Below are 19,761 nucleotides of genomic sequence, written 5' to 3'. Positions count from 1 at the left end.
TTGTATAGGTTGTTTTCTTTTTTTAAAGGATGATTTCAGATGTTTGTATCAAGAAAGAGAATCAAGAAGCTGCTGCTGTTTTCCAGAACTTGACACATAATGAATATACTGAGGGAACATAAACAATCATATTGACTCTCGTTCAGGAAGAAAGCAAAGTAAAAGTAAATTTATGGTAGTGTTTTATGCTACTATCAGGTGCTACATGCTTTTTGTCTTTTCACTGCCCAGATAATGAGGGGCAAGTAGCACCTGGAGAGACACTTAGCCTTTTGGGATATATCTCACAAAAACAAACATGTCCGGAGCTTATTATTACTTTTCCATTTGTGTCACAATGATTTATGTGATCCTGTAGACTAAAAAGTGTGTTTGTTTCACAGATTAAAGCTGTAGATAATGGTCGACCACAAAAATCATCAACTACACGGCTTCACATAGAATGGATTCCAAAGCCCATCCCACCCACAGAGCCCATTTATTTTGAGGAAGAATTTTTTTCTTTTACGGTGATGGAAAGTGACCCAGTTGCTCACATGATTGGTGTAATAGCTGTTGAACCTCTTGGAATACCACTTTGGTTTGACATAACGGGTAAGGATGCCTTAAGGGCTTTTATTATTAGAAACGAATGCGTGGATTCTGATACTGGAGAGCTCTTTGTGGCTTGGTTTCTTAACTATTCTAATCAGAATTTGGGCATTCTTCAACTGTAGATATCTTTTTTTGCACTTCAAAATATTTGTTGCAGTTTTGGAAATGATTTATAAATATTGTGCCAGTGAAATTAAAACAGATCAAATCAATTTCATAAGTTATGGGACAGGGAAAGAAAATGCCAGTTTTCTGCAACCTGAGACATACTATACTGTTCACACTGATTTCTTTTCTTTTGGTCTGCTCCTCAGTCTGCTTGCTTTGGTTCAATACTAAAAAAAAAAAGCTTTTCTGTTCCTATCCCCAACAAACCTCATCCTGTACGTATTTTTACAGTTGTAACACACCTTAACCTCTAACATTGGAAGTGGTGTTCTTATCAGTAACATGACTGTATGTGCTCTTTATGTGCTGTGATTACAAAATGAATAGTAATTTTTTAAATTTAGACTTTTCACTAGACCACTGGGCTTCAGGAACCCATTGTATAGTTGATACTATAAACAAGTTCTCATCTGTGTTATGTTTCAAAACCAAATCAAACAGCAGTGCTTAGTATCAAGAGTGAAACCTGTGGTAAACTATTTCTGGTGTTAGGATAGCCGTATCAAACAGATTTTCTATCACATTCACAAAAGACATAAGGGACCTTTTCATGTTAGTTACCATGATTAAGTTGTGAAGTTGTGAGATATTGAGAAGGACTTCTTTTAAAAATTATTTCTTACAAATCTAATAATTTTATATGTCTGCTTTATTGGTACATACATCCTAAGGGTTGCTGAGAACAGTTTGTAAAACTAATACATAAAACAGGAATATGCAAATACTAACTGCTTGAGGATGTTCTCGGAAACTTTCAGGCTCTTCTGAGAACAGATACGACTCTTCCCTGAATGCATGCTTAATGAATGAATAGCATGTGGCATTATTGATATCACTGCCAATGTATAAATACTTACATAGTTTTCATACGGTTCTTTTTAATATATTCATGAGGAAAAAAAATAGTTTCTGTCCAAATTGATCATAGCCCAATAGAAAGAGTTTGAATTTAGACAAAATGTGTGGACAGAGATCTGTAAAATTGTATAGAGTGTGCAAAGGGTTAAAGATGCCTCCTTGCGTTCTCACAGGGGCAAAGCTATTTTTATTAGAGATATTTTGGGACTGAGACTACTCTTTTACTGTTCTCCCAAATATACATGCACATAGACATAGGAGCAGAAAAGGAGAAAATACAAAAATAGCTTCAGTGAGTAAAGATGAAGTATAAGAAGGTTCTTTGTGCACCATTTCAAATATGGTCATCCAGTAAGCAAACAAAAATATCTGTAGACCAGACTGAGACATTAAAGGAAAGGTTAAGGAAGGGAAGTTGTCAGAAAAAGGTGAGTAGTTGACCGAGATGAAGGAGGGTGTTTACTCATAGAAGAGGTCTTTTCTTTGTGGTCTCAGTCCAGAGTTTGGTAGTAGAACTTGTTTACTCGATTGGGAATGTATTTTTCTATTGTTCTTTTTAGTTCATTTTAACTGCTGTGCACTCTGAGTGTTGTGTACATCTGAAAAGAGTTCTGATGATAGTTTCATTTTGATTTGCTGCTGTAAAGCATGCAGCACAGTTGGGACATATAAAGTATTTTTATTTTATGCTTAATGCAGAAAACAGATGCTATTTTTAAAAAGACAATTAGAGAAAACTCAAAGGGAAAAAAACAGGATTTGTCCAAAGACTGTAAAAGAAACCATTTTATTTTGACTGCTTTCTTGATGAAAGTGTTTTGAAAAGTTTGATATGTGATCATGTTGCCAGCCTATCAGCTAATTTTATAGGTAGTCACTTTACTGCCCTCTTTTAATGTTTCTAATAGCATGAATTAATTTGATTGACAGCTTTCCTTTGTGTTCTGTGCTTGCTTTCCATGCTTTCTTTCTTTTTGGCTGAGCCAGGAGACAAGCTTGCTAGTGAAGTATTTTACATCTTTCAGATGGCTTGTGACCTGAACTGTACAGCAGAAGGTATCTGCTGAGATCACATAATTTATTACCAGATTATGAGATCTGAAATGAAAGCGTACATTTATAAACTATTTATTTTATTAACCCTTCGGAAATCAAAGTGCTCACAGTTGCATTTGTGACAGGTTCGTTTTTGTTTTGTTTTGTCATCATTACATTCATATGGCATCAATTCAGAACTTCAGGTTTTGGCTTTGTCCAAAACTGTTGCTGTTACACTTTCAGTGTACCAGACACAGAAGTTCGGGTTGAGTTCTGCTTCACTGGATGAACAGATACCATCACTGCTATAAAAATGTTAGGGAAGGTCTTTATGATTTCCTTGAAAAGGGAAGAAGATGATGATTACAGAGCTTGTCACTGCATCAAGAAAATTAGATGAAAAGGTTCATTCACCTTGCTCTTCCCTTAAAATGGCAATGACTCCACTGAGACATTAAATTCTCCTCGCTACCTGAGAAAATGGTATTGCATGCCAGCTATGAATGTTAGAGACTCGCTTTCTGAAGCTGACGTCTCAAACAAAGCCAAATAAAAAATTTCACATAAACCTGCTCCAACCAAAGCTGCTGTCTTTCATGCTGTTCAGTTCATATCCATTCACATGATTTGGAAATTGCTGGTAGACTAGGAAGAGGAAATGGCTTTTGATGAAACTAGAAAAATGTCAGTATCTTTGTCCTTGTTACCAACTATCTTAAATTCAGTGAAGCAGAATTCAGCCCACCTTTACTAAACTGATATGTCTGTCATGAAGTGAACTTTCTGAAAGTGAATGGGGGCCCATTTCAGTATTTACTGTTCTTTCTTAGATAAAGTATAAATTTGCCAACTTTGGAATTTTACTCTCTCACTTCTAGCCTTGGCTTTTCCTAAAAGGCATTCAGTGATTTACGAAACACGGCATGTAAAAGCTGGTAAAATAATAAACAAAAAGAGGATGCAGGTTATATCTGACTGCTATCCTTATGCAGTTTAACTAGAAAAAGACATGTACACAATCAGGAAGAGTTGGTTTGCCATATCTAGCATTGGTTTGATCAAAATAAAAATTGAATCCTCCATTTTAGACAGTTTATTGAGAGGTCTAAAGCAATTCTAGTTAAATGGCAGTATTTATCATTGTTAACAATATTTAGACTTAATCGACATTGTATTCTCACAACAGTATGTTCAGAGTGGCATGATAATCAATTAGATGTTTAAATATAGCTATTGATCCACACAGTTATTTAACTATATTTCAAAGGGTAATTTGAAAGTTTTGCAGGGAAAGATAGCTTGTTTCAGAAGGAGATTGGCGTATTTAATCATTGATGATTTAAACACTTAGTACTCGTCTGAGATCTTATCCCAGTAGAGGCTGGATAATGAATTCTTCAGATACTCTGCTTTGACATGAGTGTCCAGTGGAGATATTAGAGGTTTTTTTACCTTGACTATATTCATATACAAATATGGTAATTTATACTCTGATTCAAGAGACACAAATTTGACAGCATTTCTTATTTGGATCTTTTGTTTATTTTGATACAGAGCATGTTTTTCACTATCTATCCTGAATGTCTGCCCATAAAATAAATCACATTTCACCTACTAATTGTCAGTTTCCCACAATTTGTTATCTTAAAATTCTGATTTAAAAAAACAGAGAATCTTGTCTAAGAATCTACCTACTAACTGTCCTCAAGCCAGACAAATCAGCTTCATCCAAAACTAATCAGTTTTAAATATCTGTAAGTAGCAGCATATTGTATTACCAGAAAAAAAATGGGTTTAAAATAAGTGTGTATATAAGTATGTGTGTATATAATTCCACCCTCATTAAACATCTGAAGACAACATAAACATATATGAAACAGTAGAATGATACTATGTTTTATGAACCTCTCCCTCTTAATTTCCTGAACAAGGTGGCAACTATGACAGTCGATTTGACGTGGACAAGGGTACTGGAACTATCATTGTTGCTAGACATCTTGATGCAGAACAGAAATCAAATTACAACTTGACCGTGGAGGCAACAGATGGAACCAGATCTATCAGCACTCAGGTAATAGACTTTCTAAAGAAGAGTTAGTAGAAGGACGAATTTGTAGCTGCATGGGGGGGAAAAGTTACCTTTAATCTTTATGTTTATGTTTTACATCCTGGACAGTGAATACTGTATATATAACTTAGGGAGTTTTTGTAAAACAGAGCTGGATTCTGATAGAGTTGTGGTATTTGACAGTCCAGGTGGAAGGTCTGTTAGTTTGCTGTAATCTGAGTCAGCGGCTTTTAATTTGTGTTGTTTTCCTACATTAGCTAAATAAATGAAAATAGAAACAATACCCTTTCATGCATGATTTACTCAAAAGAAAAGGATTAATATTTCTTATCTGAATTGCCCCTCTTTATCGTACTCCCTCCTAATCAATATATTATATGATTATTTAGCTTCGATTTTGAAAGATCGTTGTAAGATTTGCTTATTTATTTATTTATTTATTTATGGTCTAAGATCTGTGAATGACAAATTTTACAATATCCAACTCCTGTATTAGGAAACAGAGCTGCTCCTTCTGCATATGTGCTTATAGAAACAATGTTTAGATGACAACATCTGTGTGTATCATCTAGAGTAACACTTTCAGTGAAGGCAGAGATTGCTGCTTTCTGGAGAGTGTTTGGCAATCTCTGACAAGACAAATGTCTTTAATTAAATCAGTTCCCTACTAAGATCCATGGCAGTGGCAAGTATTTGCAGTTGGGCTGATAGGAAGTTCTGTAAAGCAGAAGCTTCTTGTAACCTAATGGAAATATCTCATAGTAAAGTGAACTGTGATGAATATCCCGTTTTCCCCATCTAGTTTCTTCCCCAGCCCAGAACCTGAATGTAGTTGGTTTATTAGATAGGTGTGAATGGAGCTGTGAGCATAGAGGAGCTCTCCTTTTATTTCAGAGGGAAAGGAAAGGATTTATTTACTGAATTAAAACTGTTGGATTTGGATGATGATGTATCCTTGTTACCTGTAATTGACTTGCCGCTAAGAGCAATCTACACACTGCTGCTTTTATGTTTACAGATATCTTTGTAATGTATGTAATTTTTTGTTGTTGTTGTTCAACTTTTCTGCAGTGTATGTTCTTTTGTTGTTTCACCCTATGTTGTTGTATGTCATCTTCCTCCGTTCAGCCAGTGCAAAAATATTCCTTATGAACATTTAGGATTTAAAACACTCTTCTATTGAGATCATCTTATTTGATAGATCAAAAACACTAATTGCTGTAGTCAAAATTTGCAAGAATAGCAATTTCCTTTGAGAACTTACTTTTCCTTTAGTGATGAGGATTGTCAGTGATACTCCAGACCACATATCTTTAAATACTACAGTAAGTCCTCCCCCAGCAGAATGTGAGCAAGAACTCACTGCTATCTTAACCATGGTGCCATTGTTGCTGATGCTGATAGCCACCATAAAAATTTTGGAGAATCCTGCTATAAATTTATTGCCTAGTTGTAGTAAAAATACTGACTGGGTTCATTTTTACCAAATCCAATTTCCAAGTGCTGGAAAGATGGTATGACTTTGTGTGAAAAAAATTAGAAGAATTCTAAATCCAGCAAACTTAATTTGCCAGGCAAGTCAGAAGACAACCGGAGAGTTTTGTTTTGTTCGGTTTGTTAGTTTGTTTTTTCAAGAATTCAATCAAAATGCCACCATGCAAAGTGTTAGGGTGACTTGGGAGTTAGTAAGTGATGAACTTGTGGTCTCAAGTGATTGGAGACATTTTACCTAGTGCTGCTGCTTATATATAGTTGAATTGACATTTGCATCCCCAGCTGTCACATTTGAGCCATGATCTATTTTGTATGCAGAAAGAACTTGGAATTGGAAGGTCATGAAAATACTTTAGCCCTCACCCCTTCTCTTCCCCTGGGTCATGTGATTCATTTAGTTTTTCTCAGAAGTGTACAATGTAGCTTTTGTCCAAATTCTTTAAATGAATTTGTTGTTTTAGCATTTTGTAAATTGAGTGAATATTATGAACATTTACCACAACAGTCATTTGCAGAAGAATTTGAATGGCAGTCTTTAATTTATAGTCCTTTATTTCTATGATTGCTTTTTGTATGATTTTCTTTCATGTCTTTACTTTTCCTCTCTCAGCTAGAGTTGGCAAGAATAGAGCTTGAGGTTTCTGTTACAAGAACACAGAGACTTCTTTCTCATTATCCTCATTTTTCCCCTGCCTGTGGGATAAACGCAAGTTAGCTATTACTGTTTGAGTCTCATGTTACTGTGGTATGCAGATCGGGAAGTGTGGATTAGTTCAAACTCTAAAACTGTTGGTGCATGTACAGACTCCTGATTTTAACTGTTTCTCTGATCTCCCTTGAACTCTTTGCCCACCCAAATTGATTGATTTGCTAAGATAGCCCTCAGGACTAGAGTTAAGAAGAGAAATTTCAGGAATGAGGCTTACCTTAAGGTGAATTAAAAATGTTGATTTGAAATCGAAGTCGAAGATGTTGTTTATGGCTACCAGCGTGTATGTTCCATTACTCACTGTACTTGCTGCTGAAATAACTGTGATTAAAGTTATGTTGACATTCTGTAGAATACTTTAATGAGCTGATAAACAGTAAGGAATGGTGGGCACAAAAACTCCGAATACTGGGCACACATTTTTGGATCAACAATATGCAGTATGCAGCTTTTAGCTTGCAAAGTAGTTGTAAACATCTGAAATACAGTACACAATTTAAGAGGCCTTGATTAACAGCAGATTAATTTTGTGTTCTGGCTTGAAAACACTAATGACGTTTTCAAAACATTGAGGAGGGGGACAAGAAACAAAAAAAAAACATCAGTCTCATTGTAAGTTGTGTGCTGAACGGACTTTGAACTGGAAGGCTTTTGCTGGCCTTAGGCTCTTAACATCTGGAGAGTATTTGACTCTTTCAAGGCTGCAGTTAAATAGATTGTTTGAAAAATACAGCAGCAGTAGGCGTGGAGGCTATTAGAATTTTATATGCATCTAAATGCCAAGTGCATGATGCAAAACAAGAACAAGCAAATTCCGTGCCTACAGTAGTGGTATTTGTTTGACAAATGATGTTAGGGATGATTAGGAAGGAATATCATTTGGAAAACAAATCAATGTACTTATGTTTTCAGATTATAATGTTTTGGTCTTAAGTAGAAAAGGCTATTCACAGAATATGAGAAGCAATATATGAACTATTGAGTTGCTTTTTGAAAGTAAATAACAAATCTTGTTTTGAGCTATACTGCTTCCAGACTTTTCTATGTCTCTCAGTTCTTTTCATTAGAAATAACATTTAAAATGGTGTAAAGCTAATTGCAGCATTTTGCTTATTGCTGTGTGATTGTAGAATATTTAATCTTGCCTTATCCAAAATTTATGTGGATATTATGCTCTGGGGTTGATAAGTCTTCATTGACTAAGCATGCTTTTTGGCATGTGATCCCCATACTGCTTCCAGAGACATTTTGGAAACAGCATTTATATTATTTATATAGTGTATATACAGCATTTATATTGTCTCTGAATAACATAACTTTTTGCTTCTGAACTTGAATATAAACATGCCAAAATAAAATGTTACTATGAATGAAGAGAGGAAAATATTTAAAACTCAACAAGGAGTCAAAAAATGCAAAATTATATTAGAAGAAAGAAACATCACTATTAAATATTACACACTGAGTATGTTTAATCAGTGACACATCTCTGTAACACTAATAATCAGTGCACTGCAATGGAAATTTAGATTTCATGAATCATGCAGTTAATATACTTGATGTTCTGCCCCGAGGTAATCCTGGTCTACTTTGTTCTGTTTCTGTGTGACCAACCTGTATTAGTCTCCACGAGATCTGCTCATAGACTTATGCATTCAGTCAAGCTTCTTCAGTTCCACACTGTTTCATTTCGGTGATGGCATTATGGTCTATTAATGTCAAACTTTTTTATTGCATGCCTCTTGATATTAAACTTCTTTCTTAAGAGATAATATTCATATAATTTATTTTAATTTAATCTTATAATTTCATTGAAATTTTACGTTGCTGTCTTTTATTATACATTTTAGAGTAGCACAAGCTCTTTGTGTAGTTACTTCATTCTCATGCACACAAACCTATCTCTTGCTCTATGAGCTTTTAATAACTGTGTGTACAATTTTATTTCTGTCTTCTGTTGCCTTTTATTTTACATGAAGACTTAACAGTTTAGGTGACTATTTGGCCCTGTCACACTTAAAAGAAAATGCACATGTAGCACCTGTCACTTACCATCAGCAAAAATTCTCTGACTTGAAAGCAAGATTTTCTTGTCTGTTTGTATAATAGTTTAGGTTAGAAGATATCCTGTAGCTCATCTACTTCAGTCTCTGGTGGCTCAGAGCAGAGCAAACTGCACAACTGCATCAAGTTTTTCAGGAATTCATCCAGTTCTGTGTACCTGAGATGACAGGGCTTCCACCACTTCTTTGGATGTGCTTTTATGGCAGTGTTTGGCAACCCTCCTTGAAAAGAAGGCTTCTTATGTCTAACTGTAGTTTCCCTTGTTGGAGCTTGTGAGCATTTCATCTTGTTCTTTTACTGCACACCTCTAGATTTTAGTGGCCTTCCACTGGTTCCATTTTTCTCTGTCAAGATCTGTCTTCTCTGCTGAGCTCCAGACTGTAATGGATCTATAAAATCACAGGCAAATTGAAGGAGAGTGATCACCTTAGTAAAGCAGCCCAGTGTACGGGTAGCCTTCATTATTATGAGGGTGTGATTTGATTCATGTTATGCTTGTCCATTGAAATTCAGGGATGGGCATAAAGTGACAACATCACTGACTGAGAAATGGATAGATAAAAGACTCTTTCAGCTGAGGCAGATGGAAATTTTTGATTATAGGTAAATTTAAAACAATTGCATTATTGTGCAAATTTGAGTTGTATTTACCACTATGTAGAAAATTTTTCATGCCTGAGCAAGTGATTTGAGTAATGAGCAAGTAATGTAATACCTGAGCAAGCGACTTACAATGATTGAGTCACTCTATTAATTCCTTAGCGATATGTTTGTTAATAATATAGTTGGCTTCACAGTCACAACATTCCTGATTTTTAACTTAGTACCTTCACACGGGTTGTGTTTTGTTTTTTGTTTTTTGTTTTTTGTTTGTTTTTTGTTTTGTTTTTTTTGTGTTTTTTTTTGTTTTTTTTTGTTTTTTTTTGTGGTGCTGCATTCTCAAATTGCTGCTTTTCTGTGTTCATTTTGTATATTTCAGAAGTACAGATCAGATGACCATATCTTCCACATGGAAGATTCACCTAACACAGTTGCTCTAGAGTTGCATTTCCTCTCACCTCCAAGTTCAGTCTAAGTTTCTGTATTTTCTCATTTGAGGGAAAATGCACACGAACTTCAATAATGATTTTGAATTAAATTAATCAAATTTTACACTTTATCTTTTTGCTTATGTTTTTTCAAGTCTGAACTTAATAATCTTTTATGAAATAGGTAGTGAGTAAAAAACTGTTGAGGAATATTCATGTTGAGAGCATATCATCCGTGGATAAATTGTGTTGATTACAGTCTTTTTAGTTTTCCTTTATACAGTATATATCAGTGTAGTTTAATTTATATTAATATTGGGTTTTCTGCTTTTTAATTTCTTAGCTATCTTAGCTATTCTTAGCTATTTTTAATTTTCCTGAGCATGTAAGTGCTCACAAACTGCTCATAAACTATGTAAGTTTATGTAAACTATGTAAGTGACTGTATTGGACCATTCCATATTTTATATGAACTTTTCTGCCAGGATGCATTAAAATGTATTGTATTTATTCATCTCTAGTCAGACAATCTAAAAAAGGCTTATTTAAGGTCATTTGCTTTTTATTCTTTCTGTTCATTTTCCAGTTGAATTTATTACTGAATATATTTAAAACCCTGACCTAAAACACGTCTTGGGTCACCTACTATTAATTTTCTCATTACTGAAAATTGGTATTTATTCTAACTTTTTATTTTTCATCTCTAAGTTATTTCTAATCAATGACAAAGAAAAAAAAACACAACAAAGTCCTTAGTTTCCATAGCAACCTCTTGCAAAGGATTTTATCAGTGTACCAAAGAATTACATTTCTTTTCTATTTATTCTGTTTCCTGAGGATTCTGGTAGATTTTCCTTATTAATAGCAGTGATAGTTTGTATTTGTTATATTGGACTGTTCCAAATAGTGAAAAACTATGCATATGAATATTTCTCAAAATGTATAATGGGTTATGACTTGTTTATCTGAAATATCAAAGAATATGTGTACTAAAAAAAGTCATGGGGCTGTGCTTACATCTGCAGATGCTACAGACCCCTCTACTATCTGACAGTGGAGCTCAATGTTATTAATAGTGCATGTTAAACAGGAGTATTGCCATCTTTTTATTATTATTTTTACTGTAATCCAGCATGAGTGGCTCCATCTTGTCCTGCTGAATAGTTTTCATTTAGCAACTTAGTCCATTTTTTCCAATATCTCATTTTAATTTTGTCTAGTGCCGGGTCACTCTTCCTATTTTCCTCTGTGAATGAAACTGAGGCAAAAGTGTATTTTAGTATGAGCTTCTTCTTAGTTGCTGCTTATATTTCCTGATGATCTTGTTTACCCACAGATGGTTTTGTGTTTTCAAATAAACTTAAAACTTTTTATTCCTTGTGTAGAATTTCATTCCATATCTGGCTTCTAATTCTTAACATTCCACATTTGCCCTCTTCACCTGTGTTCCTATATTACATTTTATATGCCAGTCTGTTTTCTCTTTTATCTGAGTGAAGTTGCCCGTGAAAATACTCTTTCTGGTGATGGTTATTTCAGCTAGCACAGTGGGTAACATCCCAGTTTGGGGGAATATCCTTGTATCTCACAATAGAGATTTACCCAGAAGTTCTGCACCCCAGTTCTTTGTGTTCCCACACTCTCACTTCAGTTCATCAGACTACACTGTGGTGCTTCCAGAGTTTGGTGCAGCACTTCGTTACTTCTATGAAGCAGTCTTTCTGCTGTTACTTTGAATAAAATCCTTCTAATGTTCTTGGAAGCTACTTTTGACTTTGAGGAAGATGAAGCAGATTCAGTTTTAGTGAGTTGCTGTAACTCTTACCTATACCTCTCTCCTTTTCCCTGGAGAAAAAAAAAAAAAAGAAAAAAATTTTCTTACATTGGTATTATGTACATTTATGGTTTGATTTTTTAATGATACTCTTTTTTGTTCCTATTTACTAGAAATTATTAAAACTTTCCCCTTCCAATGTATAATTTCAGGTTTATATCAAAGTTATAGACACAAATAATCACAGGCCTCAATTTTCTGCTTCAAAATATGAAGTTGTTATACCTGAAGACACCGTACCAGAGACAGAAATTTTGCAAGTTAGTGCCACAGACAGAGATGAGAAGAATAAACTGATATATACAATACAAAGCAGCACTGATCCCATCAGCCTTAAAAAATTTCGTCTGGACCCTGGAACTGGATCTCTTTATACCACAGAAAAACTAGATCATGAGACAATGAACCAGCATGTTCTCACAGTAATGGTAAATAAGCACAATATTTGTTCTGTAATCTATAACAAGCACTTCTTAAAAAATTTTTTATTTTTCCCCCTAATACAAACATTTATTTGTACATTTAATTTGTATTCAATCTTTGTCTCTGATTGGTAAAGATCGAACCTTAAATAATTAGTAACATTTGGTGAACCTCTGAATTATCAATGATAATTACTAGTATTATGCTAATTGTTTTAGGTTCGAGATCAAGATGTTCCTGTAAAGCGCAACTACGCTAGGATCATCGTTAATGTCAGCGACACAAATGACCATGCACCATGGTTCACCAGCTCTTCCTATGAAGGCCGTGTGTATGAGTCAGCAGCTGTTGGATCAGCAGTCCTCCAGGTTACAGCATTAGATAAGGACAAAGGAAAAAATGCAGAACTTGTATATTCTATTGAATCAGGTATGTTGACGTTCTTATATCTTCAGTTTGCTTTTAAAATGATACTTGGTTGTGTTTTGTTTCAACTGTAGACATGTAAAAAATAGCTGTGAGAGTACGCATCGTATTTTGTGTCATGTATTTAAAGATACAGCCTGAGAGTGTTGAAAAGAAAACTACAATGGTAAACATTCATCATCTTCCCTTAATTATTTGTATTGCCCTCCTGCAAGGAAAGATACCTTTAAATTCTGAAAGAGGATGTGTTCTTTAGAAAATACAGAATTTCATATCTAAAGTTCAGATCTGAAAGAGCATTCTTTTTGAGAATTTACAGTATAAGTGAATCAAATATGTGATGAAAAAAGTAAAATAATGAGACAAGAACTTTGGTGTTTAGTGCATTGTGAAAGAAGGGAGCTCAAAAGTAGTATTCATATACTTCTGAAGAAATAACTACTAAATTTTGCAGTTTAAGTTAAAATTTCTGATACAAGTAGCATGGAAGGTCTTGCTTTGCCTGGTTCCATCTGGGTGATTTTAAATTGGGATTGCTATTCTGGTTCAATAAAACATATAAGAATTCCTTTAATAGCCAGTCAGTTTGTCACTGAGAGACCTGAGATTGCAGGTCAGAGAAGAACATTGGATACCACTGCTTATTTTATGCTTCATTGTATCTTTCTGAACTTGCCTTTAACAATGAAATTTAAATGATGGTGATTTTCAGTAGTGTGATTATGGGATGGCACTGAGTGAGTTCACTTAGCATTTGGAAGTGAGTTCTGGTTCAGTTTGTGAAATCTAGATACAGGCCTACAGTTGTTCAGGTCCTTAGCTATTTAGGCTTAATGAAAAATAAAAACGTCATTTAAACTTCATTAGCTAGATGCTGTACTACTTTCCTTTTAGAAAGTAATTTAAAATAAAAATCTCAGCTGCAAGCATAAGCAATTGTATATTAAAGAGAACAGTTGCTAAAATTTGTTTAGTTATGGTTCCACTCAAGGTGATATGCACAAATGTTTTATTTTTGTTTGACATCCGTTACTTTGCAAAGCTGTAGGAATTGTTTGTTGTAAATATTTTCCTTTTTTTCCATCAAAGCATTGACACGAAAACATTGAAGCACTGTGGAAATGAACCTATGATTAGGGTAGCTCGAAGAGAAGGAATATATTTGATAAATTCCTTAATATATGTGTATTTTTTTTCTATAATTTGAAGATATATGACTTTATAGGCAAGACATGAAACTTTTCTCTTGCCTTTCCTAGTTCAGCAGTGCATGTTTTAGGAATGACAAAATGCTGCAAGAAAAAGATTCTGTATGCATGCTGTTTAATATGAAGTTACATGCTGTTCTCTCTTCCTTTCTTCTAGCTTTTTGTAGGAGTAAATGTAAGACTTTATTAGGTTTGTTTTATAGGAGAGTGACCAACTGGGAGGCTAAAGCATTGTAACTGATGTTCTAAGCATATGGATAGAACATTCCTTAAATGTTTGTAATGTCTGCCTAGATTTGTAATGGGATATTCTAAGAATGCCACTGTGTTTAGAGCCTCGACTTTTAAGAAAAAAGAAAAAAAAAACCTCTTGCCTACTTGTATGCATAACTCAGAAGTTCTTACATTTTTTTTCCATGCTGAGATCATGGCTCTAGTAATACAAATTTTAAGGAACTACAATATTAATCTTCCTCTATTTTAGTACATGAGCTGAATACTTTGTGCAATGGAATTCAGCTATATATCTGAAAACATGAGGAAAAATAGTTATCAAGTGTCAGCTTGTAATAGTCAGAAGATAGTATTTTTCTCCTAATACTTGATCACAGGGAATAACTTACCTATGTATTGATGTGAAGTTAGAGAAAATGCAACTTTTGGTCCAGTCCAGAAAGGTTCATTCTGAAGCAGAGATTTAAACAATACTTGCATAAACAACTGAGATTCAGAAGTGTCCTTAAATTTTTTTTTTTCCAGAACTATCTAGTTATTCTAAATCCTGTAATGTGACCTGACTTCCACTAATGTTAATTTCTGAATATAATTTCTTTTCAGCTTCAGTAGGTACTTAAGTAGGCTTAAGCACAAATTCAATAACAAAAATAATTTGAAGAAAAAGTATAATTTATAATGTTGAAAATTGCAGGATACTAGCCTTTTTTTTTTTTTTTTTTTAAAAAAAAGGAATAGAATATTTTGCATTTATTTTTAAGTCTCGAATAGTTTAGTGTTTTATGCAGTGTTTCCACAATTAAATTTAGAATTTCTGCAAACTCTTCATTACAGAAAACTTTCCAGAGAGGCTACAGATGTTTGTTAAACAAAATTAAGAAACTTTAACATTCTCTATTTTCTCTTTACATTGTCTTTTTTTGTACAATAAACAATCATTATTTAATTTTCTTAATTACTTTATTTTTCTTTACAGGGAATATTGGAAATTCCTTTGTGATAGATCCTATCTTGGGTATAATTAAAATTGCAAAAGAATTAGATCATAGTAACCAGGAAGAGTACAACTTGATGGTAAAAGCTACAGACAAAGGAGATCCTCCAATGAATGAAGTGGCTTCTGTGCATATATTTGTTACAGTTTCTGATAATGCCTCGCCAAAATTTACAGCCAAAGAATATTCTACAGAAATCAGCGAAAGTGCTAGCATTGGCAGTTTTGTTGGAATGGTTACAGCATACAGTCTGTCTTCTGTAGTTTATGAAATAAAAGATGGTAATATAGGAGATGTCTTTGCTATCAACCCAAACTCGGGTGTCATTGTTTCACAGAAGGCACTTGACTTTGAAACTTTGCCTGTTTACACACTAACTGTGCAGGGAACAAACATGGCTGGCTTGACCACTAATGCAACAGTTTTGGTACATCTTCGGGATGAGAATGACAATATACCAATTTTTATGCAGTCTGAATATACAGGACTCATTAGTGAATCAGCTTCAGTTAACAGTGTGGTTCTGACTGACAAGAATGTTCCATTAGTAATTCGAGCTATGGATGCTGATAAAGAATCAAATGCTTTGCTTGTTTATCAAATTGTTGAACCATCTGTCCGCAAGTATTTTGCCATTGATTCTAGCACTGGTGCCATTCGGACATTAATGAGTCTGGACTATGAAGAGACAAATATTTTCCACTTTTCTGTACAAGTACATGATATGGGCATTCCACGTTTATATGCAGAATATGCAGCTAATGTTACTATTTATGTAGTTGACATCAATGATTGTCCTCCTGTGTTTTCAAGAGAGCTGTATGACACATCCATTTTGGTTCCAACCTATAAAGGCGTGAAAGTCATCAGCGTAAATGCCACTGATGCTGATTCAGGCATTTTTTCACAACTAATTTATTCCATTATCGAAGGCAACATTGGAGAAAAATTTTCAATAAATCCCAAGACTGGAGATATAACAGTACAAAATACAACTCAGTTACGAAGTAGATATGAATTAACAGTGAGAGCATCTGATGGCAGATTTGCAAGCACTGCATCTGTAAAAATTAATGTGAAAGAAAGCAAAGTAAGCCAACTGAAATTTACACAGAGTTCTTACTCTGCAGTAGTGCAGGAGAATTCCACTGAGGCAAAAACAATAGCTGTGATTACTGCTATAGGGAATCAAATAAATGAGCCTTTGTTTTATCATATTCTAAACCCAGATAGCAGATTTAAAGTAAGCCCAACTTCAGGAGTCCTTTCAACAACAGGAATACCGTTTGATCGTGAACAGCAAGAATCTTTTGATGTGGTCATAGAAGTAACAGAGGAACATAAACCATCAGTTGTTGCACATATTGTAGTTAAAGTCACAGTGGAAGATGTAAACGATAATGCTCCACTTTTTGTCAATCTTCCATATTATGCAGCAGTTAAAGTAGACTCTGAAGTAGGCTATGTTATTCGACGTGTCACCGCCATAGATAAAGATGCAGGCAGAAATGGAGAAGTGCATTACTATCTTAAAGAGCATCATGAACATTTCCAAATTGATCCCTCTGGTGAAATCTCTCTGAAGAAGAAGTTTGAACCAGACACAGTAAATAAGGAGTACCTGGTCACAGTAGTAGCAAAAGATGGAGGAGAACCTGCTTTTTCTGCTGAAGTTATAGTCCCAATTACAGTTATGAATAAAGCTATGCCAGTTTTTGAAAAGCCTTTCTATAGTGCAGAGATACCAGAAAATATTCAGCTCCATAGTCCTGTAGTACATGTGCAAGCAAACAGCCCAGAAGGACTTAAAGTGTTTTACAGCATCACAGATGGAGATCCTTTCAATCAGTTCATGATCAACTTCAACACTGGGGTGATAAATGTTGTTGCCCCTCTTGACTTTGAGTCTCATCCAGCCTACAAGCTGAATATCCGAGCAACAGACTCCCTGACTGGAGCGCATGCTGATGTGTTTGTAGACATAATAGTGGAAGACATCAACGATAATCCTCCCATGTTCACAGAGCAGTCTTACACTGTAACTCTTTCTGAGGCATCAGTCATTGGAACATCTGTTTTACAAGTGAGTGCTACAGATGCTGATTCTGGAACAAACAGGGGAATTTCCTATCATTTGATTGAGGATGACACTGAAAGTCATGAGTACTTCCACATAGACAGCAGCACTGGACTCATTCTCACGACAAGAACTTTGGACTATGAAAAAATTCAGCAACACAAGTTACTAATAAGGGCCATAGATGGTGGCATGCTGCCTTTGAGCAGTGACACTGTTATAACTGTTGATGTGACCGATCTAAATGACAACCCTCCTCTTTTTAACCAATTGGTTTATGAAGCTAAAATTAGTGAACTGGCTCCTCGTGGACATTTTGTGACGTGTGTGCAAGCTTCAGATGCAGATAGGTCGGATGCTGACAAACTGGAGTACTCCATTATGACAGGCAATGACCAAAAGAATTTTGTAATTAATAGTAAAACTGGCATTATCACCATCTCAAACCTACGCAGGCAGGCACTGAAGCCACATTATATTCTTAATGTGTCTGTTTCTGATGGAGTTTTCAGGAGCTCAGCCCAAGTTCGCGTAACTGTAACCAGTGCCAATATGCACAGCCCTGTTTTTAGTCAGAATGAATACGAGGTTGAACTAGCTGAAAATGCTCCATTGCATACTTTAGTGACCGTAGTTAGAGCAAGAGATGAAGATTCTGGTACTTATGGCCATATCACTTACCACATTATAAATGACTTTGCCAAAGATAGATTTTATATAAGTGAGAGAGGGCAGATTTTTACCTCCGAGAAGCTTGACCGTGAAACACAAGCAGAAAAAGTAATTGCCATTAGTTTAATGGCCAAAGATTCAGGAGGAAAAGTTGCTTTCTGTACAGTTAATGTAATACTTACAGATGACAATGATAATGCTCCACAATTTCGAGCAATGGAGTATGAAGTAAATATTGGATCTGATGTTCCACGTGGAACTTCTGTCATTAAAGTCTGGGCATCTGATGCTGATGAGGGTACAAATGCAGACATCACATATACTATTGAAGCAGAGTCTGAAAACGTTAAAGAGAATTTAGAAATTGATTCTTTGTCTGGTATAATTACAACAAAAGAAAGCTTAATTGGTTTAGAAAATGAGTTTCTAACGTTTTTTGTTAGAGCTGTTGATGGCGGATCCCCCCAGAAAGAGTCAGTTGTTCCCGTTTATGCTAGAATACTCCCACCAGAAGTGTCTCTTCCAAAATTTTCAGAACCATTTTACTCTTACATGGTTTCAGAGGACATTCCAGTTGGAACTGAGATAGATGTTATCAAAGCAGAGCATAATCAGACTTTGGTGTATAGTCTGATTAAAGGGAACACTCCTGAAAGCAATAGAGATAATTTTTTTGTGATTGATCGACAGACTGGAAAATTGAAACTTGAGAAGAATCTTGATCATGAAACAACTAAATGGTACCAGTTCTCAGTAGTAGCACAGTATACAAACGAAGATTATAATGTTATTTCCTCAGTAGAAGTAAGCATTCAAGTAAGAGATGCAAATGATAACAAACCAGTTTTGGAATCCAATCCATATGAAGCATTCATCGTAGAAAACATGCCAGCTGGAACAAGAGTGATCCAAGTAAAAGGAACTGACTTAGATTCAGGACTTAATGGGCAGGTCACTTACAGCTTAGATCCTTCTCAAGAACTAGATGTTATAGAGTCTTTTGCCATAAACATGGAAACTGGCTGGATTACCACTCTCAAAGAACTTGACCATGAGATGCGAGACAAATACAAAATTACAGTGATTGCATCTGATCGAGGTGAAAAAATTCAGCTGTCTTCTCTGGCTGTGGTTGAAGTTACTGTTACAGATGTGAATGACAATCCTCCACGCTTTACTGCAGAGATATATAAAGGAACAGTCAGTGAGGATGACCCTCCTGGAGGAATAATTGCCATCTTAAGTACAACTGATGCTGATACGGAAGAAGTCAATAGACAAGTCTCTTACTACATTACAGGTAACTCTTTTTGAGTAATGTCAGAAAAAATCATTTGAGGTGTCCTGGAATTATGTGCGCTATAACTTAATCCTTCAAATTTTTGAAACATACTTGAAACCTTTTAGCAGCAAAGAAAGAAAGTGTATGTCTTAAAATTAAATATCAGTGGGGATGATTAAGGGGGAAAAGAGTTTTGGAAAATAGGTCTTTGGCTTCCTGTTTGATATGTGTTTTGCTCAACATGCTTCCCTAAGTATTCTGTTTAGTTTACATATATTTTATAAAGAAATAAACGTTTGCACTGAAATCACCATTGCAGTTAAAAACAGAACCAAAGAAATACAAAATAATTGCCTTCCAGTGAGTATTCTAATGGTTTTCATTCTCCCAGTGTCTTACAATGTTATCTGTAATGCTGCTACATGAATTCCTACATTGATTTTTATAGATTCTATTGGCAGCAATTAAATATTGTATCAGAACCTACTATTTGTATGTGAAAATTAAAACTTTTTCAAATACAGCCTCAGAAAGTGGCTGCTTTAAATTTGTATTTAAATTTGTATTTTATTTTTAGATGTAATTTAGT

General features: G+C 34.9%; 1 protein-coding gene across 4 annotated transcripts in view; it reads left to right on the top strand.

Annotated features, from left to right (window-relative positions):
* The window catches only part of FAT1 (FAT atypical cadherin 1), a 103,128-nt gene that overhangs the window by 57,451 nt on the left and 25,916 nt on the right, over window positions 1-19,761 (top strand). For all 4 annotated transcript variants that reach the window (XM_085223039.1, XM_085223038.1, XM_085223036.1 and 1 more), the window contains exons 6-10: window positions 384-594; window positions 4,590-4,729; window positions 12,008-12,283; window positions 12,497-12,707; window positions 15,123-19,190. In XM_085223039.1, the coding sequence (XP_085079165.1) occupies window positions 384-594; window positions 4,590-4,729; window positions 12,008-12,283; window positions 12,497-12,707; window positions 15,123-19,190 (4,906 nt within the window). The remainder of the gene's footprint in view (window positions 1-383; window positions 595-4,589; window positions 4,730-12,007; window positions 12,284-12,496; window positions 12,708-15,122; window positions 19,191-19,761) is intronic.

This window comes from Meleagris gallopavo, chromosome 4 (assembly GCF_905368555.1).
Source record: "Meleagris gallopavo chromosome 4, MGAL_WU_HG_1.1, whole genome shotgun sequence".
In the NCBI taxonomy this organism is placed as follows: Eukaryota; Metazoa; Chordata; class Aves; order Galliformes; family Phasianidae; genus Meleagris; species Meleagris gallopavo.
The sequence above is the reverse complement of the archived record's forward strand: the minus strand, read 5'-3'. Positions and strand labels throughout refer to the sequence as shown.